A 23,337-nucleotide genomic window follows, 5' to 3' on the forward strand; every position below is an offset into this window, starting at 1 on the left:
CTTCTGTTCTGTCATCAACAAGACGTTTTCATCCAGGAAACTGCCACTCACTGGATGTTTTTATTTATTTGTTTGTTCAATAATCCTCTGTGAACCCTAGAGATGGCTGTGCAGGAAAATCTCAGTAAATCAACAGTTTCTGAAATACTCAGGCCAGGCCATCTAGCGCCAAACCACGCTGTGTAAGAAGTAACTTAAATCACTTTTCTTCCTCCTTCTGATGCTCAGTTTGAACTTCAGCAGGTCGTGTTGAACATGTTGAAATTCTACCATGTGACTGGCCAATTAGATGTTTGTGTTAATGAGTAGGTGAACCTGTGTAGAGGCCCGTGAGTATATGTCTGTATTTTCTTCTGTGTGTTTGTTCAGCAGTCAATAGAGGGCACTCTTGTCCTTCTTTTGTTTTCTTGAATGCTTGCAACTCTTTAATCTCTCCAAATAACAAAGCCAGCGTTCTCCCTGAGTTTCTATGTTGGCTGCCTAATTACCCAAATGAGAATGCAGCAGTACAGTCCCATATAGCACTGCTTACTGTCGAGAGAAAATCATCAGACAGTTGCAATGCAGTTTGAGCCACTTATAATGATTGATATAAATATTCCATGTGGTGAGGCTAAAATAATTTTATCTCTTCATATTTTTCCAGTTCATTTATATTTACTAAGCTTTCAATAACTATCATGTTATATTAGTGGCATCCACAGTACTGATTTTCTTTCAGCGCTGAGGCCTAAAATGTGTTTTAGTGTTTCTTCAATCCTAAGTATACAACAGCACTTATCAGTGTATATTTAATCATATATACACAAAATCCGGCTGTCATTAAGAAGCAGACAGTAAGTGCGGCCACTGTTACTAAACTAGTTAACTTGACAGTGTGGCCTGGATAGGATGGTGGGTATGGAGTATCACAGTATGGAACACGGCATTTGCAGGATATTTAAGCCATACAGGATGTTGAGCAGAAGTTTAGTTTAGGGATGATTCAGCAGGCTGGTAATATTAAGTTGCAATCTGTTATGCAGCAGAACAATGCTTCACAGATGAAAGAAGTCACTAATTATTGTCAGTGCTGTCATTTTGGCTTAGCATGGATCAAATCGGCATATATCTTGTCAGTAAATCTAAGCTTCAACGGCTCCAGAAGTTATCTGATGATACTGTGCAGAAAGCTTTCCAGGATGCATGAATAAAGCGCAAGTAATTTACGCCACAATTTTTTAGATGTTTATAACTAATCGCTTAATAATCTTACAAATAATGATCTAGATAAACTGTGATGGATTAACGATATATTTTTATAGCAATCATTTCCTGCTAAAATGTAGTTCCAGTTAAATAAAATGCTGCCATGAACCAGTGATATGCTCTGAAGCCAGAGAGAGAATTTAAGCAACCAAACAGGAAGTGAACACTGTGGTGCAACTATGTCCTTTCTCACAAAGAGAACGACTGTTTTTTCCCCCTCACTGCAGAAAAATTCCACCCTGCTGAACACACCTACAGGTAAAAGTGGATCAGTGGGAGGGTTATGTAGCAAGAATGAGGTTAAATGTTAAGACACTGTAGCGTTACTGGTTAACCGAGATTTTTTTTAAAAAGCTCTTCCAATCACTGCGCTTCAGGATATAAGCAATCATCACTAGCAACAGGGCTGGGCCTTCACTCTGCCTGAACCACTTCTACTGCAACTTACTGAAGTGCAGACTATCCCTATAAAACACTAAACTGCAGCAGCTCACCCCATTTCAAACTCAAGCTTTAAAACCTTTAATAAATCATCATCATTTCATAAATTACATTATCAACTGTCACAAAAATACAATTTGATAAAATGGATTTGTAGAAAGGATTCAATCGAACCAAGTGTGAAAGAAACACGCCCGGTACAGCTTTAGTATGACAGTTAAGCAAACTGCAACTCAAGCTGCACAGAGCAATGTTACTGGCAATAAAAAAAGAAGAAAAAAAACAGATCATTATTGAAAATATTCCAAATTACAGCATGAAATACTGAAACACTGCAACATGAGCAACCAGCATGTATACAGAGGAGCTCTGCTCATCTGTTGCAGTCTTCAATAGGACATGAATAAATGACCAGTGTTTAATCCACATGTGTATTCCTCACATAACACTGAATACAATGAAAGTCGAAATGGTGCACCCACGCACGTTTGCTTTTTCTGACAGTACTCTTCTTTCGAGGACCGTTTTTGCATCGACACAAACAAGTCCACAAACAACCGGCCCCGACAGAATATATTATTTGTGACAAAGAACAATGCAGAAACACAAAAATAAACATCTGTACAAAATAAATCTATACACACGTTGCAAAAAAGTGCTTTATGAGCGCCCAATTGTCTCATTTCTTATTATTTCTCTTTGTTTGTACACAGAGTCAAAATATCGATCATTGGATGATCTGATTTTATGTACAATGACAGGATCTGCATTGTTTTATCCCATTTTTAAACCAGCATTCTCGCAAACAGTACAACATATGCACACCTCATGTTAGAAACATTAACTTGGCTGATCTGTGAGGCTTAGTTTACACAGCTTTCACTGACTGACAATGTGCCCAGAGCAGATTTCACACAGCACTGTCATTATGACTGAGTCTACACCAGGTAGTGACAGTCTTCAAATTAAACAGAGGAGGGAACTGCACTGTAGGTAGTTAGAAACACAGGATCCTTTCCTAATATCTAAATGATGGTCTTGGCTGAGCGTAGAGACCCAAAACTTACAGTAACAAGACGATGTCAACACTAAAACCGACAAAGTGAAACTGTCATGCGACAATGAATTCAGACTCTTCACTAGAATTAAGGTGGCTTGAATTTCCTCTGATAGAATAAATAGTTGTCCTTCTCTTCTTTTGTAATGGGCGGACGCCTCGCTCCTTAGAATAATACATCTTCATGCTCTATTATAAGCTGCACCACTAGCTTCTGCTGCCTCATGTCATTCAGGGTTGTCAAGGCGTTCTGCTCCGGCGGCTGCATAAGAGTTGGACCGAAGACAATCCCCAGGTTTTCAGCATTCATTAAGTTGTACTTTTCAAACATTGTCACCCTGTAAAATAAGAAAAAAAAAAATCAAGTTTGCACAGGGAACAGATTTATGAAGCATCCAGACGAGTGTTGTTTTGACATGTTTTTATTTTGAGCCATGTGTTCATTCAGTGTCTCCAGCCAGGGCACATGAACCTTGTGGGAGGAGGGGTTCCTGCAGTAGCTAGGAAGCTAGTGGACAGATTAGCTTGACGGAAAAAAAAAAGTCTGAATCTTAGGCAGACACTGTAGTTTTCAACAAATCTTTATAAACTTATGTAAATAGTGCATTTACTGGAGACTATTTTCAGTTGCAGGTTAATACACAGTTTGTTCTGTGGAGCATCTTTACAGGTATGTAGGATTGACTCAAAACAACCTACAGTGCCCATATTCATGGTTACGAAGAAACCCAGTGTCATCCAATCACAGCTTGTCTTTTTGTCAGTTTTGCAACAGCATAACTGATTAGTGGGCGAAGTTACCTCTTGAGGTGAGCCATCAGGTAGCGTAAGGTCTCATAGTGGGCCGGAGGGAGCTGCAGCAAACCTTCGTGAATGGCCTCCAGTCGGGATTCAGCATTTGGAAGTTCTGCATCACATTAGTAAAATGATTAGTATCAGAGCCCTGCAGAGAAGTACTAACACAGTAATGGTGCGGAATAGCAAAAGCAAAGCACTCATACTTGCAGCTTGAATAAATTTGGAGTACAAGTCAAATGTAATGACTGGAATGGGGAGGTCTCTAAAGTAAAGCTTCAAAGCACCAGCAATTATGTTAATGTCTGCATAGGCACTGGCACTGATGTCAGCCTTCTCGCCATCTGTTGACACAAAACAGAAAATATATGACTAAGATGCCGTTTTGTATTTGTTCAAAATACAAAATCATTGCTGTAGGTTTCCTTTGCCATTTCCAAAATAAAATACAGCACTGTATCACGCTCCTCTGCAGCTGAAACACTTTACTCAAAGGTTCGAACCTCTGAACTAAAACCCAGAGCATAGAGCAAAGGAATTCACTGTCAACAAACCTCGATCAAAAGCAAGCCTCACATCCTCAATGTGCTCAGAGAAGCCAGACACCCTGTAGAGACCTTCGGATTTCATACCTGCAAGAGAAAATTGGAAGGTTTGTGTCTGTTTCTTTGTCACAAAAACATAAAAATGAATCAAAGAAAATGCAGGCGTCTTTTGTACAAAAAGGGATCAATGGCATTTCTAAACATTACAAACGAGTAAAGGAATAGAAATAACTGTGTATTCTACTTTCCTTTACCAGTAATAAGTGATGGATCTACCTCTGAGTTCTATTTCTCGAATACACATGTCCACCACCATGGGCCGCGTTGCGTTGTGAGCTTTGACAAGTGTCGTGAGGTCACAGCTAAACACTTTCTTTATCCTGCGCAGGTCCGGCTGGCAGTCGCTGGGAACAAGCTTGGAGCACTGTTTGTGTACATTCAGCCCACAGTCTAGCAGAGCAAAAGTGAGATAAAAAGAGAGAGAGAGAGAGAGAGAGAGAGAGAGAGAGAGAGAGAGAGAGAGAGAGAGAGAGAGAGAGAGAGAGAGAGAGAGAGAGAGAGAGAGAGAGAGAGAGAGAGAGAGAGAGAGAGAGAGACGATAACACAACCATCATCCCAGGCTTAAGACAGCAGTTTGAAAAGGTTTCCCAGAGTCAGTGATAAACTGCACTGTCAGACAGTGCAGCTGCTGTTAAGCTGTCTCGGTGTACTGCGCCAACGGTGGATATCAGCGGACAAGGCAGCACTGGCGGGGGGCTCTTGTTGTAGTTTCGGTCACGTGGATTGTGCTGGACAGCTGGCAAAAGCAGTGTGTGTAAAAAGTAATGCCTGCTTGTGTGGCAGCACAGCTTGAAATAAAGGTTTTTGAAGGAGTGGTACTCGTAGACCAGGCGGCGTGGGGGTGTGGGGGAGGTTGGGGGATGTTACTCTGAAATCGTTCATCACAAACTTGTTTGTAACCGCCCGAGCAGCGTTAACGCCGGTCGGCTGATTGGGGTCCTCGTTCTCAGTCAGTGTTGGAGGAGATAAGCAGAGAACTGAGGGACAGAGAGAGAGACAAAGAAGTCTCTCCTGCTTCCCATAGCACATGAGGTGTCTGATGATACCGCCGTTTGCCTCTGGCTTATCAGCATGGCAAATGTCTAAACAACAAACTCTCTGTTTAGGGAGAGAGCAACAGAGTCCACAAGAGCGCACATCAGCCCCAGGATTGCGTCTGTGCAAGAAAACAACCCCGTGGAGGCCCTGAAAACCTGCAGTTATGCTGCTATATTTGGACAACAGCGACACCGCGTTTGGCCTGTGTTTGACCCGAGTTTTATATGTCATAGGTTATCTGTAGCATTTACTGTTGACATAACCTACATTTGGATATAAATTCTATCAGCATGAATTAGTTTGGACAGTGGCAGTTATTAAGCAGCTACGGAGTGCTGTGGAATAACATTTATTAGAATTATTTGGTGGGAGTGGTACAAAATATTAGTGAGTGGAGTGCTCAGAAGGAGTGATAACAGTTAAAGCTGTGATTCTATAAAGATGTCTGTTCCTCACTGTGTTTAAATGTCTTTTGATGAGTCAGCAACAGGACGATGTCATCTTGTTTGCCACAGATGTAACAGGGAAAATACATAACACCACCACCACCACCACCACGCTAAATAACTGAAACATCCGTGAGAAGACGCAGATCTTATAATGCCTCGTGTAATCCGACTTACGGGACAGGATATTTTCAAACAGTCTACCACATGCAACATTTTATGTTGAAGTGCGTAGAGTACCTGAGCAGCGGACTCCCTGTGCAATGAGGCCCCACATGAAGTTAGCACAGTATTCGCACCAGTGCGGCCCTCGAAAGGTATGTACCTGGGAAGACACACACACACACACACACACACACACACACACACACACACACACACACACACACACACACACGCAAGTCAATGACCAGTTCACACAGGAGACCTCTCCACCTTTGATGCGCTGGATTACACTGTGATGCCAAGCCATACTGGATGGAACTCTGCACCAAATGAGCGCATTTGTAGTATACACGAGGCAGATTAAAGGATTTACTACAGCGTCTGGCATCTGTCCTGAGCAATTGGATACATGCGGGGGAGCACAGAGGCAAGCCTGAAAGTCAAAATAACAGATGTACGCCTATGGTAAGAACAAGGATAAGGTGGCAAATGGAGTTACACTGATGTGCACTTGAACACACCTTCATTGTTACTTTGAATAGGTAGGAGTGGATTAATGAGTGCAGAGGGCACATGGCAGGTGGTGAGTGGATAGTTTTTGTTCGGTTTTCAAAGACAAAGCAAACAAAAAGCTGGGGATCACTGTAGCTCACCTCTTAACTGAAACCCAAGACACCACTGCAAGAATTTTAAGGTGCCCAGAGGCAAGTATGTCCAAGTTCTCATTTGTGTATTAAGAGAGCCATAACTCTTGCACTTGCATGCAACTCTAACACTTTTTTTTTTTAGAAAATCAGAAGCTTAAAACAAAAACAGATCTAAGAGCTTTTAAATCAATGCTAATCAATGTGTTCTGTTGTTAATGGGTTGTGGTATCCATTAGTTGCCCTCAATGCATATGGGTGTCAGCTGCATGTGTTCTCATCAAAACAGCAACACACACACACTGTGGTCTGTGATCCAAACACATCTGCGGATCTGGAGATGCATCTCGCTAAAGAGTTGCTTAACCAAAGGAAAAACAAAAGTGAGCTACTACAAAATAAATGAATAGTCATTTAGGAGAAATGTTAACAATGTTGTCAGCAGCTGACACTTTGACTCATTTCATTCCTTGTGTCTAAGAAGAAATTGCTCACCTTGAAGTTGTGGATCTTTTCATAGGAGCACTGCTTCTCCGGCATATCTTTCAAGGCACTCCGTCGCACCAGAGGTGAAGAGATCTGAGGACAAGAGGCCAACAGTTTAATAGGCTTCCACAGGAGAGTCCCCTTGCTCCCCAGCTTGACTCCCAGAGCCAAAGCCAGCAGCTCCTGGCGCTTCCTCTCCTGTCTCTTAGCCTTGTGGGTAATCAGCTCGGCTGCTAAACCTATGTTTTCTTCAGCTTCCATGCTTGACTGATCGGGCTCCCAGAGACTCTCCAATTCCTCTGAGGGAAGGTGTGAAGGGGATCCGTGAGTGCTGTGCAGCAAACGCTGTCGGCAACTGTCCAAAGCAGAGGCAGCAGCTACACTCCACTCCCCTGTGACCCAGGAGGGCGACTGATGACAGCCAGCGCAGCCTCGACTCTGCATCTGATCTGAATCCAGTGGCAGCAGTAAGCAAGAGCAGCAGTGGGAAGAGGACTGGTAGTGGGCGGCCTGAGGGCAGGAGTGTGCCTTGCACAATGGTCCTCTTTCACACACCCAGAAAGAGGGAGAGAAAGAGAGAGGGAGGAAAAGGGAGAGAGCGAGAGATAGAGCAGGGTCCTAGATGGGCAGGGGCTAGAAGGTTGAGAGTGAGGGCAGCCGGGTGCTGTCAGGACCACTTCACACAGCTCAACAGCTCTCTAAAGCAGGATCAATAGTGCAGACGCCCTCTTTATAGCACTGAGCACACTCCCATTAGCACAGTGCCTTCCGGACACACTCCACTTCACTTAACTGCAGATAATACTTCACTGCCAGCAGCTCTCACTCAGCACTGGATCCTTTAAACAGGTCACTCGCCTGCTCAGAGACAGACCCAAGATTGTCAGCCTTGTCAGAGCTGAGGCTGTGTTGTCATAACTCAAACAGATCTTGACCTCTAGCTGTGTCTGTCAGCTGGTGGAATTCCCCACACAGCAATCCAAACTAGATCTTCCAGACACCCAGACTGCACTGCCCTGACTATACTGCCCTGACTACTCCAGTCTGTGACAATCACTTGTGTCAGAAGACCAGCAGAGCTAGACCATTAACTGGTATTCACAGGGATTACTGTAATAATCCTTACACAGGGAATAATCCAGGAGTGCCCAAATCCTAGCAAAATCCCATAGGAAGCTCATTTGCAGGTCTGCAGCAGCGTCTTTTTTGCCGGCGGGGGGTTGTTGCCATGTTCATGCTGAATTTGTCCCCATTAGCTGTGCTCGTTATTAGCCAGTAAACAGCACCACGAGACTTGCTTCCAATTGTCACAATTTCTAAAACGAGGTATTGCACACAAACGACACATCACATGACATTCCGAATAAACATCAGCAAGACTTCATGTCCAGCAGCTTCCAGGTTACAAAACAGATCAGTCCATCTATTGGATGACATCATTAAAAAAGTGATTTATTAAGCTACTGCAAAGGTTGGAAAGCCCGTAGGCACTGGATTTGTGAGATAAAGAGCTGGTGCAAAAGCAGAGTGGCGAGGCAGAGAGCAAAAGACCCAAAGGGTAACTGCAAAACTGAGATAAAATGAAGGGGTAGGAAGCTAGGCTGACAGACAGAGAAGCACAAGGGAGGGGGAAGGCAGTGGACATGTTGTGTACCAGCTTGTTCCTTTATGTCTCTGATATCTGTTGGGTAAACTAGGCCTTAGCTGTAAGAGGGACAAGACAGGTGAAGAAATTTGTCACTGTGACAAGCATTCTTTCAAACCTACGCATACCATACGGTACAATTTAACTCTGCAGCTAAGTCTGTATAGACAGATGAGGAATAGACCACTCCGTGATATTTTAGCCGCGCAGAGGGGAGGAGAGGAGAGGCAGGGGAAGGGAGGGGGAGACAAGGGTTGTGCTCTTTGTCTGCAGGCAGATGGCTTCTTGTCTCTTAAAGAAGAGCTTGGAAGAAAGGACACAAAAGGTGGTCCCACAACAAGCTCTGCATTCTTTTCAGCAGTTTGGCTCTTTTATTCCCCTCAGGACTTTTGTGAGAATGCAGCTGAGTGAACTCAGTTATGATTAGAGTTGTAGGAAAACAGCACAGTGGACACTGGCACAGTGAGACAAAGGGGACTAAAACAAAACTGCTCTAACAAATGGAAAAATAGGCATACTGTGAAGGACACAGTATTGAAAGATACTGAAAATGGAGGAAACTGTCACTTTTGTCTGGGCTAGGACCACCGAACATGCATCTATCACACTCTGGAAAAGTACCACATAAAAATACTGTTTAAGTAGCGTTTTGACATTTTGCAACTAAAGAGACATAAATAGTTGTTTTTGCATTTTTTTTATAGCAGAGCAAACAGGTAATTATCCTAAAACACAAACAAATAAACAAAAAAAAAAACAAAAAACAAAAAAAACATGGCGAAACCTTTGAAAATCTTTCTTGGGCACGCACGCAGGGCAGCTTGTTGAGAGCGCCACTGAGATTAAACCAGTGTGGTGAGCATCAGGAGCAATGTGGCTTTAGAGAGGCTTTAGTCACTAAGTAAATTCCTGCACACGCAAAGAAACTCAGGAGAGTGATGGCTCACTCAAGTGCCCCCTTTCACCTTGTGAGAGGGTTTTAATTACACAAGCATTCACAGTTACGGTATTACATAGGTGTCAACCCGACACCGAGTAAACACGCGTGAATTTTGAGTGTACAGTGAAGCTTCTGTGGCTGTTAAAGGCCTCGGGGTGGAGCTGTGTAATTGGTAAACACAAAGTTTAAAAGCGACCACAGATTCAAGCCATCGGGTCAGGTCTCTGCTTCTCAGACGCGGAATATTTGAGCCGACAGAAGACAGTCTCTCTGTGAGAAGAGACTGGCAGGTGGTTTTCAAACGGTGCCTGACAAAGTCTGCCATTATCACAGCTGTCACCGGCTGAGATACTTGGCAGGAGGAATGCATAGTCAGTTTTTCAAAGACACACAGATAGCTGAAAATCTGACATTTAGCTAGAGACATGCTCCAGTTTTACTTGCCAAATGGGATGCTTATTACAGAATGCAGTCCACAGTCATTCAAACCTAAAAATCAGGCTGTGGATCGAACACACGAGGGACACTTTTCAATGAAGCGCTGCCTTTCATGCAGATGCAGACGTGTCTGCACATCTTAGAGGAGTTCTCGGTGTAGCCGTATCTGTCAAAGTTTATTTAAAACAGCAATAAGTCAATGGACTACTCGCTGACCAGCAGCCAATGCTTGCATTAATGCTCTCACGTTACAGAAATCGAACTCAAGACTGATGATGTTAACACAGCAATGATGGTCCTCCTGACAGGCTGCCATCTGCCTGTTGCTGAGTGATGAACTAGAAGCTGACATTTTCAAGACAAAATATCCCAGAATAAATCAAAGCTGAGAGACACATTAACGATACAGCTCACGCGCTCACAGCAAAACAGCAAGAAATATAAAAATAGTAAATAAATGTAAACATTAAAGCTCGGCTGTGACTCTGGCTGCCATCACCTCTTAAAAAAGGCACAAGAACTAAGTTCAGATTGCCACCTAGTGGAAGGACACTTTTAAAAAACATGAAGAAGGCAGACATTCCTCATCCTGATTAAGAAATCATTTACAGACCTTAATCTGACATCAGCTTGCGAGTGCCAACGAATACAATGTGAAACCTGTCTCACCCAAGATCAACGTGTCTGATATGGATGGCAGGCCGAGCAAAGTCCCAGTCCCCTTGGTCATCATTACCTTTCAGTGAAGGCAATGAAGCATGGCAGCAGTGAACACACCCAGAGGCAGCAAGGATAATGTACGTCTCACTCACAGGACAAAGTGTCCTCTCAGGAATGCTCTCGTTCTACAGGAAATGTACTGGAAATGTTAAGTAGTATGGAACTGGATCAAAACCCCAGTATTTACCCAGTGCTGGTGATAAATACCAGCTACTGTAATCTGCAACTCGTTAAATCTTTGCAATAATGCTGGCTTGTTGTGGATGTTTTGAAAGATTATGGGCAGCCAAATAATTTGGATGAAAAAAATAAAAAGTGAAAACAAGTCTGTTTGTTATTTACTATACTTCTTTAGTATTTTATACCATTTGGATGCAGAATTGTGAACAATATAATGGAGAAGTTTTCTTTTGCACCGCTCCCTTCCTGTTGGAATATTACCCAAGCCAAGAGTCAATAATTAGCTTGCTTAGGTCAATCCACAGAAGCAAAATTCAAAGAAAATCTAATTACAGTTACCGCATGTACCACATCCACAAAATGCAAAAATCTGCAGCACAAAACAAAGAAATATTTGGCAGGACCACCCTCAGCACAAATTCCCCCAGTTAAACATTGTTTTTGAAGGTATTTTGTAGAGCTCAGTTCAGCTTTGGGGAACTTCTAAGAAGTTTCTGACTCTTCGTGTAATTCCAGATGTTTTGATTAAGGGATGCGGAGCTACACAGTTTGTTGTAGGATTTCTTATTCTTCTTGCCACTCAGATTCTTTCCGAGTCTGAATGCCCACAGTTTCTGAATGACTCAGAGACCCTGATAGTGTTTTAGGATCAGAATCTCACACATACACACTTCTATTTACTCTACATGGTATACACTTGTTACAAACTGGATGAGCGCAGTACAACATCCAGTCATAAAACCCACCTTTTCATCTCTCTGGAAGGTGACCCTGCGTGGTTCTGTGCGTCCACGGCTCAGTCTGTGCACCATTTTGTCCTTGAGCAGCGACGTGTAACCAAGATGCTCGTAGATGGGGTTAGTGGTCATTTTGGCGATGTACTCTGCTGCCTTGGTCTCGATGTAAAGAGTGATGAGGGCGTCCGTCACAAGGTCGTGGACCGACTCAAACCGCTTCTCCCCGACAAAGTGCTTCCCATCGTAAAACAATCGGTAGTTGAGGGTCTGGTGTCCAAACCTGGATGGAGAATGAGGATGTAGTCGGTAGATACGTTTTAGAGGTTGAGCGGGTGAGTAAAAGCGATCAAAGTGGAGACTCGGTGAGTGTTGGGATGCTGGTAGAGCCGACCTCTCAGGGATTCGGTGCTGCATATTGATGGATTTGTTACCTTAAGGCCAAGGTGCATGTCCCTGGCTGTCTTTGGCTCTCCCTGATGAGGTAAGCACCCTCTGTTCCCACCAGCAGCTCATCAGCATAATCTCGAGAGATCACGCCATGAAATCTATTTTTTTTTAAAAAACGTATATAAGTCCTGCAATGTGATTTCCTCCTCACTCATGAAGCTTTACATATTGAATGCTGATCAAAAGACAAACAAATAGATACATATCCACACCCACTTATAATCTACGACTGAAAACCATTCACTGTGCGTCGCGGGGGGAAAAACAACATAGAAATGATGAAAGAAATTCAGTTACACTCACTCTCTGCCATAGTATTTCGGTCTGCTCTCCATCTGTAAACCAGAAGAAGAAATATTGGCTGCAGCAATATAACATGAAAGCTCAATCAAATAGCTTTGCAAATTGTTCTTACAGCCTGTGTGAAAGATAAAAGGCCCAACACCACAGCACAGATTACCATCTGTACCCCCGTGTCTATTCACAGCTACCAAAGCCACAAATTCAGCTCACACACTGTGGAGATGAATTGGAGGCAAAGCACTAAAACAGCTGGTGATAGATGGCCAGCTGCAAAAATTTATATTAAGCCTGTTAGTGTCTATGTATTACAAGTCTACCAAGAGATATGGCTAAACCTATTTTTAATCTTGAATGTAAATATAACCACAGATATCGCTATAGTGATCGCCTGCAATAACACAAGAGGGGTTTTTTCATGTCATAGATTTGAGCTTTTATAGCACTGCCACGGTGAATCATGACTTCTTTTTTTCTTCCTCTTTCCTGGCCTTCTTTCTGTAATCTTTTATAGATAATAGCTATGACGACATTGGATTTGGTAATATGTCAAACATCATTTTGTAGTGAATTACTGGACAACTACTTATCTAGTAATAGCAGCCCACAGGCTTCGCTTAGCTCATCAAAGTGTGGCAAGACTCAAAATAGGATGAGACACGCATCATTTCTGGACGCTTATACAATAGAAAATTCACAGATCTTTCTGCGAGGGAAGTAAAAAGTAGAGCAACTTGCTCCATGAGCTTTCCTGACATAACTGAAGGGATCGAATCTGCAGTCTCCTTCGAAAGCGCCCCTGATCTTGAATTTCTCTTCTACACTTGTAACACATCTTGATGTTTCTTATAGGATAAAATGTGCAATTGTAGCTGCACTATAGGTGATGGCAGCACTTCAATCGGCCCTTTCATTCACGGGATTGAGAGAACAATCAAACCCTGTGCAAGCTAAAACGACATAGTAATTGATTTGGAAATATCATTAAATTTTGCCTTAAAAAGTCCCTGAAAAAAATGCTCCTAAACAAACTTTAAGGAAAGGAGCGTCACTTATTTAATTTTTATTTTGCAGTTTAAATGGTTACACTTTGGGTGCGGGAGGTTCAACAAGCAGCTCCCCGCAGGTTACCGAGTGGTCTGGCTCCCAGCTGCCAGACTCGATCACTTGTCAGCGAATGTGTTCCACGGGAAAAACCTGAGCGTGAAAACTGAGCAGTGGTGTACATGTAGCGTGGTAGACTGACTCATGAAGGGAAAGACACTCAGAAATAATAAATTCGAATTTGATGGTGTCGATAACTGTGTCAGTTAGCTCCAGCGCCTGACCATATGGTCGATTGTTATATCGGACATTTGGCAGCAATAAACAAACAATGAATACAATCACAGATGGGATTCATGCTTTGCTTGTATTCTGGCTTAGTTTCGCATCAGAACGTTTATTGTTGCTTCGCTGCTGCTGTGCGTTGGAAATTTTAAACCATACAAATGCAAGCCTACATGAATTATCTGAGCAATCAAGCAGTTTCAGAAATTTGGACTTTTTCTTAATTTAAATGCATTGAATTTGTTTATCATTTATCACTGAGGTAAGAATTGTTTTTCACATTTACAGTGACAAAAATATGATTATGATCCTTTCAGCATCTATGCAGTTGTTCACAAAGCTGCACATACCTCCTGAGGACATGTGATCCTCTTTGGTCTTGGGGCTTCCTGCTGTAGCTGGTACACTGTTAGAGAAACATGCATATTGATGAAGGCTCCATGTTTTCCACCAAATAGAAGCGTGGTTAATACACAGTTAAGAGGAAGGAAATAAAGTGTGCTGTGCAGCATTTACACAAAGGACAACAGCTATGAGTAAAGCCATATTTCCACTTAATAGGCTGCAGCCTGTGGAAGAAGCTTCTAACCGCTGCTCAGAGAGCAGAAGTAACAGGTACATAAGGAGCCATTAGCTTTTGTGTGCAGTGCTTAGCAGTGAGTGTTTTACAGGGCCATATATCTGAAATCCATTTGCGTGAATTGGGACCTGTTTACCTAATGTGCACTTATAACTCCATAGATTGCTTTCAACTTTGAAACACAAAGACACTTTTACACACGTGGTGCAAGTGCAAGCCTATTATTAGCGTTAGTAGTGAAACGGGGGAAAAAATGGAAATGAGAGATTTGTGGCAGGGATTTAATGAGCACAAACATCTCAGCCGCCTCCCAGAAATAGCACGTTCAATTAGCTGTTAAAAAAAAAGTGAGCAGCCAAAACAGAGAATCAGAATCATAAAAAATCATGGTTAGCTACTGAGTCTAGAAGTGCACTTTCCCTTTTACCAAAGCAAACTTCACAAAATCGCCAACAAACAAATGAAACAAACAAAAATGTTTCCTGTTTTAATGCTCTCAGTCCCATCGTTTGGCAGCCTTGTGTGTGGATGACGGCTCCACTCCAGTGTCCTCACTACTGGCAAGCAGTGCTAAAGAAAGTGCTGTGTGAGGCTGAGCTAAGTCTTCACCGCAGCAGATTCTCCAGGCAGGGGGAAGGCTCTCCTGACTGTGAAATTTCATGTTTTGTCAGGCTGACTTAAGCCAACCAGCAAGATCTGGACATCATCCATTCCCAAGACAGAGGGAATCCAAAAATACCTCAACATAGGACGAGAGGAGTCAGACGGGAGCAGCATTAATGTAAAATTACGCAGACTAGACATTTAATTACAGGGGAAGTTATTTTAAAAAGCTATAAATTGTAATTAGTTAAGCAAAATGTAGGACAGACATTTTCCCCAGCAGAGACGATTTCAGCTCAGCTTCAATCAGTGCGTTTACCTCTATTCTGACGAGCCAACCCGTTTCCTCCCACATGGTAAAAACACTGCATAATGAAGTGGGCGTTCTGAGGACCCCGTTTTAAATGAGGCTCTTTAGCAGGTAGAAAATCCTATTTTCCTAGCTGCTGGTAACCTATTTTACTCAGAGATCAGGAATTGGCTGCTTTGCATTTGCGCTTGTGTGAATGAATTCAGTGGGCGAGTGTGTTCTCAGTGTGTGCCTTTAAAGCGTGTGTGCGTGGCCTTTTGGAACCTGCAGTGCATCTAATTTTGTTATGCTAAACCAAACCTAATTCTTCAAAGGACAGAAAACATTTCTGTGTGAAATGTGGAGCAGGAAAAAAAAAAGGTGAAGCACACCAAAGGCAAAGTTAGGTGAAAGCACTGCTAATCAGTGTATAAAGGGAATTAATTACTCACAATAAGACTTCCATATGGGTGGCTGATAATCCTCAGGGTCTGCAAAACACAAAAATACAAAAACAGGCTTTTGTCACAAACTCATGATTGTGTTAATAAAGTCTCCTGTTTTCTCTCATTACAAAAACTCCACTTCTAGCTTTTTCCCAGTGGGATGAGTGTGCGCCCTTTACCACTGTTATGTCACTGTTGTTTATCTCTCCGCTATAATTATGCATATGGATTCATGCTGCGCAGCTGCCTCTTGAGACGCACCAGTGAATACAATTCTAATCAGCGTCTGCGCTTCAAGGACAGTCGGTACGGGCTGATGTCCGCTTGCTAAACATTGTGTCGGCACGCACCTGATCTATATTAACAACCACCAAGGTCCCCGACAGCACCCATCTGCCCTGCGGTGAGACTACAAACACGCCAATCAAAATTAGCAGAAGTAAATACAATTTGAATCTTGCTACACACAGCAAGACATCCCCGTGGGAAATGTGGTGGCTGAGATATGATTATGTGATTATGGAGCACGATGTTACATTAGCTCAGGAAACGTTTCAGAGAAGGTGGAGTAAGTTCTCTGCAGCAAGTCAGAGTTTACTCCTACTGAGAAAAGAAATGACTTGTAATACTCTGAGAAAACGTCACCGAATGAATTAAAATGTGGCCAAAGGTAAGTCATAAAAAATAAAAACACGTTGACACCCGTAATCATAAGAATGGCTAATATACATCGTCAGGTTTTCTTTTACTGTACAGCAAAAAGGGAAATCACACTACAGCACTGTAGGCGTTACACTATAGTACTGTATATATTTTCAGTTTTCCTGATATAGTCCCCATAAACAGTTTGTTACATTAAAACTTAATACATTTGTGCAAAATCCATTTTTGGAGTGTTTGGTTTTGTTTTTTGCACAGCAACTTGTTACTTGTACACATCAGTTTCATGATGTAGAAACTGATATCCCTTTGTTGTTTTTGACTGTGTTTGCAGAGCAGTCTGGCAAGATCCCAAACAAATCAGCGCTCCTGGCGAGGACTTTTAGGTCGTGTCAAGCTTCAACCTTCAAACTCAAACGTTTGTTTGTTTGGTTTTTTTAATCGTGTTACAAGGTTGTAATTACAAAAACCTGAAGATTTTCACGATCTATTAAATTGCAGTCAGTTAAAAGATGCTAATTTGACACCAGTTACAGCTAAAAATCTCATAAAAATTAGATTTTCTTCCCTTAGAAGAAACAATTAATTGCATGTTTGAAAATTACTGAATGCCTGGTATGCTCAGCATGCACACTGTGACACTGACTCAGTCATACAATATCAGTCCTGGTGGCCTATAGCTATCACATAGGCAGATTAGACTTCATGCCAAATGCAGAAAATAGCCAGCAATGTCACTCCCAGTGCCAGAGAGAGAGAGATTTACCCAACTGCGCCCAGATGATACATGTAAAGCATTCCTTTGTACTCATCAGCAAATCCGCACCACACCCCTCTGGCGAGGAAGGAAAGTAATAAAACACACCTCATATGGGGATGGGAATCAGATAATGAAAACCAGTGAGCACTTGCTGGATATGGCCACCGAGGTCCAGGCAGCTAAACTGAAAATCATTAGTCATATGAAGTGCATCTGTGTTAAAACTGTTCCACTAACATCTCTATGTTCCTCTTTGATTTTTTTTGTGTCTGACAGCACTTGAAGAGCAGACAGTCAGGGCGCTTCCTTCCTGCTGGCTTCTCTGCGAGCGGTGGCAGCATGAGTTTGACTGGAGGCTGGTTGCAGTATTTTCAAATAAAATAAAAAGCTCATCATTGCGGCACAGTCACTGTGCAAAGAGCTCTGTTTATTACAGGGCACAAACAAGACAGGTGCACACAATTAACAGCTGAATATGTAAATGACAAAAAGAAAAGGCAAACAAGCCCGACCCCGATAAATTTTGTTGCTGAAGCCCTTCACAGAGTGTCTGCCTTCCAACACTACCAAATAACCTTCGGGCTCCATTTGCTGATGCGCGGCTAAGCTGCCTTGGAAAATGTATTGTTCAACACTGACGCTTTGTCACTGTGTACTGCACTGGCAACAGCCTGAAAGATTTATTCCACTGCAGCTTATTTAAAGAATGTGATTTCATCTGGTGGGCTGCCAAATATTCTCTTTTCAATCTAATTCTTAATAATGACGAATGGCATTTCGGCCTGGAATTGAGCAGCAGCTTTGGCTACAAAAGAGGGAGCGCGTAAGTGCTGGTTCAGATGCAAACACTGGCAGACACTTGCCCAAATATACACATATGTGCAAATACCTACCCACCCACCCACCCACCCCCACACACACACACACACACACACACACACACACACACACACACACACACACACACACAAAGAACATCAAAAAGAATTTCCAAGTGGCTCAGAGTTTGTGTGGCGTCTCTCTGACGATGATCAGGGAGAATTTTAAAATTCTGAAGCAGCCAGAGGGCTCTTCCCCCCCGAAGAAACAGCTATTAATTGCGTTGCCCTCCATTACTCACCAAGTCAGAAGCATTCAATAAAATAATTACCAGCGGGTGTTTGCTTCGATGACAAAGAGAATTTGCGATGAATAAAGATCAAGCTAAGAGTTTTATCCCCCAAGATACCGTCCGCTCTACTGTCTGTGCAAAATGCAAAAGAAATATTCCGCTTCAGCGCCTAAAACAATGACTTGTGTTGATGTACACTGAATGCATGGCTGACAACAGCAACTTTGGAGTATTTTAAGACAGGATTTCTGTGCACAATCCTCACTGCTGTTGTCAACAGTGAAGGTGACACAGAAACTACAATTACAAGGAGAAATGAGACCAATACCTGACCATCTGATGGGATGTTTCCCAACATGCAATGCAATGCTGCATATCTGGGGGCGTATCTGCAGAGGTAATATGGAGCCAGTAATTTCACTGGAAACTGGGACCCACTGTCACTGTATCGTACGTGCAGATGTCTTTAAATCTGATTTGTGCAGTCCTTTTTACAGCTTATAGTCAGCTCCCAAAATTTGTGGGACACCACTACGGTGGATTTTAAATCAAGCAACTGATATGTGACTGAAGTGCAGACTTTCAGTTTTAATTCAAGGATTTCTTTCCTTCATTAACTGTTTAAGAATTACAGTCATTTTTTTAATCCACAGTCCCCCATTTTTCAGAGGCTCAACTGAAACTGGACAAATTAAAACAATTTTGAATATAAGGATTATTTTAATCACTTGAATGAAAATCCTTTGCAGTCATTGATTGCCTAAAGTCTGGAACCAATAGACATCACCAAATGCTATCGTTCCTCCCTTGAGATGCTCCACCAGGCCTTTACTGCATCATCTTCAGTTGTTGCTTGTTTGTGGGTCTTTCTACTTTCAGATTTGTCTTCAGCGATTGAAATGCATGCTCTATCGGGTTGAGATCAGGTGATCGACTAGGTCATTGAAGAATATCCCATTTCTCTACCATAAGAAACTCTACTGCTTTTACACTATGCTTTGGGTCATTATTCATTTGCACTGTGAAGATCTGTCAGTTTTGCAGTATTTGTCTGAATCTGAGCAGAGAGTACAGCCCTGTATGCTTCATAATTAATCCTGCTGCTTCTGTTAGCAGTCATATCATCAATAAACACTAGTGACCCACTTCCACTGGCAGCCATACATGCCCATAACCATAACACTCCCTTTGCCATGTTTGACAGATGATGTGGTATAGTTTGGATCATGAGCCGTTTCTTTCCTTCATATCTTTTTATTACCATCATTGTGCTAAAAATTCAGCTTTGTTCTGTTTATCTAAAGATTTTTTTGTATTGTTTGGGCTCTGTTAGGTGTTTTCTGGCCTCTGAAAATCAGGCACTGTGTATAAAAACGTCCGTAATTCCAAAATAGTTATTCACCGGACTTCAATCACATGCTGATTGTACAGACTAGAAAAATTGTGGGGATTTTTAAGCAAATTATGGACCAACAGTACACGACTGCTTTTAGTTTATTTTTTTAAACCTTTCAAGGTCTTGTTCTGGCAGGAGGAGTCCTTAATTTCAAGTCCTTTGAATATCTTCTACAGTTTCAAATACCATCTGATTTTTCCTCATTTTAACCATCTAAAGATGAAGAGAACAGAAATTCTTATTTCTGTTCTTCGTGAAGACTGTAAAGATGCTTATGTATGATCAGAAAAGGCCGTTTCATAAACATAACAAAAGGTGACTGTGAAAAATAATTTTACTGTTGACCACTTGTGGGGAAAAAAAAAAACACTTTGAAGTTTTAGTTACAGGTTTGAGATTTATCCACACGCATAAGGAGGATTAAGAAACGACACATTCTGGAGAAGATCTCCAAGTGTGCGTACCTCACAAAAATACTTGCACACACAAGCATGTCAGTGGGATACATCAGAGCTGCAGCAGGGAGACCATCTGTGTGTTACAGTGATCCAAAACAAGTATCTCAACACAGTCTTAGCTGACCAAATAACATGTGACAGGTAGGAGAGTGTCTCTCTCTCTGTGGAGTGTGTTTGTGTGCTGCTGGCATAGACACCCTTAGGGAAAGCTGGCTGTTAAAAAGAAGTGTAGGCGAGTTTAAACAAGGAAAAATATCATTTGGTAACCTGATTTTGACATTTCTTTGAGTCTGCTGTGGAGAATGTGAATGAAAACATGCAAGTAAAACATGACACAAATCTAGTCCTGAAAGATTAACAAATAAATGAGGAAAAATAAAGAAGTAACAGAAATATGTTGAGATATGTTGTAAGAAATGTGTAGGATCGCACTTAACAGTCAGCCTGTCTGTAATGCATGGCGACATGTCTGCCTCCCTGACCAACTTTATCATTTAAGGCTGGATCTAAAGACATACTTTCATGCTGTAGCCCTCACAAAACATTTTCAAAGCTTCATTTCCTGAAGCCGTCTGCCAAATGGTGTGCTGCTGGTACAGTTACATGCTTCCATGCCTAACCACGCCAAGAATGTGTAGGAATCTCCCCGATTTAGACAGAAAGCCAGAGGATATGTTTCCAGGGAAAGGATGAGATTGCAACATTTATGTTGCAATCTTATGGCAATCATTTTGGTTGTCTATTGCTATAATCAACTTCAAAGAATAGAGGCTATAGCTATTATCTTCCAGCTGTATATTAAACATTCAGTTCAAAAATGTCTACAACATGCTTTTTGGTGATTTGCATACAATCTAATACCCCATTGTATTGGGTTTTGTAGATATTTTGCAGAAAGTAAAGAAACAAATCAACCCAGTTACCTCTTTTTGTTACTTGAAAATAAAAGAAAATTGCCATCAGTTACAATTCGATTGTGCAGATTTACAAATATGATGGATTTAGCCAAATATACCAAAGCACTTTGTTTGCAGCAAGAACAGAAGACCTAATATGGAGCTGGAATTTCACAGAGATTCATGTTTCAGTCATATGCCTCATAGACAAGATTATTCAAATGTTGCATCTGGCTGCCAAAGAGCTCTGCACGAAAATAATAATACCCTTGCGACAACCACTCCATCCCTGGCAACAGTGCAGCTTGTAACCTCTGATAATTATATTGAGAGCCCAACAGTAATGACAACCCTCCAATGCCACAGAAAGAAGAGACTTTCCTCTTAAAGCAGCAGCGGTCAAACAATAAATCCACTTCTTTCTGAAACGCACACATGAGATAATGCTTTGTGAAGCCTGTGGTCACCCTGGGCTATATCAGCTTGACTGTCTGTCCCTCCCACTGGGCAGTACCTTGGGAAATGTGACGCTGGTGTGTGGTCAGGATGCAGAGACAGTGAGAAAGTAAAACAAACACTTTATGGAATGTCCTCGTCCTGCCATAAATTAAATGAAAATCCACCAAAGCAATGCTGAATTTGACTTTTGCTGCAGCTTTTTTTTCCCTCTTTTTTGCACATTTTCTTGATGTGATTTTATAGTCCAAACATAAACCACGCGTGCGGAGGCTCAGCGTTACAAACAGCCTCATCCCTCTGTCACACACGCTCGCCCCTGGTTGTTTGGTGGGGCTTCCACATCAAGCAGTGCTGCGATAGTGGAGGTTGTACTTTATACTCTGGCAAATACGAGCTACTCCTTATCAACACACAAGGGACTATGCGCAGAGAAAGCATTCTGCTGCTCCCACTGCATTTTCAGGGTTTATTTGAACAGCTGCTGACAAACATTCTGCTTTTCCTTCTGTGAAAAGCAAAGCACACAAAAATGACAAATAATATGCGCTAATCACTGAGCTATACCATTGTTTATGCAAAGGGGATTTAGCTGGAGTTTTCTGCAAACTGAAGCAGTCTGAGATGTATTATAATCACTCAACTGGGCATATTAGATTAAAAAAAAATATCAGAAAACACCTCAGCCTGGTTGATGTTGCATTTTTGGAAAATGGTAGACAAAGGAGGCCAAAGATAATCACAGAAGACAGCCAAGTGGAAAGTCAATAGTGGAATTGTGGAAATGATTGGCAACGTTAAGGACAACATCCAAAACCAAGCGTCACACTGACTGCATCTCACGACCTTATAATCCTTGTGCACATGAAGGGCTTTCCTTTTACCCCAGTACCTCCACAGCTGCATCCACTTAGAGGGTTTTTTTTTTCTATATTATCACAGCTGCCACCTCGAGAAAGTTTAATGAAAGGAATCTGTGAGACAGATTAATAGAGATTAAGATAATGCGTGGGTTGTATACAAGCCAACGGGAGAGAAAAGTTTGATTCAAGCCAAACGAAAGCATTAGAAACTTCTCAAGAGGAAATGCAATCCTATTATTATTTCTATTATTTAGTGCAAAGCTTCTGTGTCTGTTCGTTTGGGGAGAATTTGAACTCTTACCAGAGGATAAAGATGAACCTGAGAGGCTTGAGTTGCTGGATGCTGCCATCCCAATCACTTTCACGACTCGGTTAGTCCTGTTTGGCCAAGGTGGGCTCACAGCAGCTCGTCCCTGGCGGTGCCTCCATTTCCCTCACGCCCCAGTGTGCTTCACCTTTGACGCCTGACTGGTGATCATTTCATGTCTTGTTTGATCCCGACCCCACCAACACCACCCCTGTCCGTCCGTTTGAATCTGCTGATCCTTTCCTTCGCCTCGCTGCGCGCCTCGGCGAGGAGTTCACGCTGCCGCATACACCGTGGGTGCCGTGGATTCAAAAATAAATGAGAAAGATGAAAAAGACTACAGGAACGTGCTCCGTGGGTCGGTTTCGTCAAAACGTTTCCTCCCCACAATGGACCGAACCTGTAGGTACAAAGTGTCGTGCCATGCAGAGCCCAGCCACGGCGTCCATGTGCCACTTTAAGGATCGCAATAAACACACCACACCGCAGCCTAGACGCGCCTTCTTAAAGTGAAAGTTTTGTGGAGCAAGGTTTTCCAGATGTAAGCAGTCCTGACAGGCAAAAACAAGCCCAAAACAGCAGAGCTCAGCTCCGCTTGCGGAATGTCAAACAGACGGAACTTTCTTCCTCAAACCACACTCGTTTGATTCATGAAAAGGCACAAATGGGCAAATTGTATTATTCCAGAGCTGGCAGTTCTTATTTTCATTTTTGATGAAACAGCTGTGGCGAGCCCGGTGTCTGTGCGCCATCTGGTGGTGCAAAAATATATATCGCTCGAAGAAATGAACGTTTTTATCAGTTAAAAAAAGAGCGATGGAGAAAACGATCAACTGGCTTACATTTTGTAT

General features: G+C 42.3%; 1 protein-coding gene across 1 annotated transcript; it reads right to left on the minus strand.

Moving 5' to 3' along the window:
• Positions 1-1,732: 1,732 nt before the first annotated feature.
• Positions 1,733-23,072, minus strand: chn2 (chimerin 2). Its single transcript, XM_085422737.1, has 13 exons — positions 22,481-23,072; positions 15,586-15,624; positions 14,012-14,067; positions 12,336-12,367; positions 12,017-12,130; positions 11,595-11,865; positions 6,935-7,018; positions 5,871-5,955; positions 4,363-4,536; positions 4,096-4,173; positions 3,748-3,885; positions 3,548-3,653; positions 1,733-3,084 (listed from the first exon to the last, which is right to left on the minus strand). Exons 1-13 carry the CDS (start codon positions 22,527-22,529, stop codon positions 2,913-2,915), a joined length of 1,398 nt encoding a protein of 465 aa, XP_085278863.1. The 5' UTR covers positions 22,530-23,072; the 3' UTR covers positions 1,733-2,912.
• Between the last annotated feature and the right edge of the window lie 265 nt (positions 23,073-23,337).

Source organism: Rhamphochromis longiceps, linkage group LG11, assembly GCF_057381845.1.
Source record: "Rhamphochromis longiceps isolate RC_006_pf linkage group LG11, R_longiceps_female_GT1.1, whole genome shotgun sequence".
In the NCBI taxonomy this organism is placed as follows: domain Eukaryota; kingdom Metazoa; phylum Chordata; class Actinopteri; order Cichliformes; family Cichlidae; genus Rhamphochromis; species Rhamphochromis longiceps.

Coding starts and splice junctions, on each gene's coding strand:
- chn2 (XM_085422737.1), bottom strand. CDS start 22,529: ATGGCAGCATCCAGCAACTCAAGCCTCTCAGGTTCATCTTTATCCTCT. Junction 4,174..4,362: donor TCGAGAAATAGAACTCAGAG/GTAGATCCATCA, acceptor TTTCTCTTGCAG/GTATGAAATCCGAAGGTCTC. Junction 3,085..3,547: donor CTGATGGCTCACCTCAAGAG/GTAACTTCGCCC, acceptor CTTATTTTACAG/GGTGACAATGTTTGAAAAGT.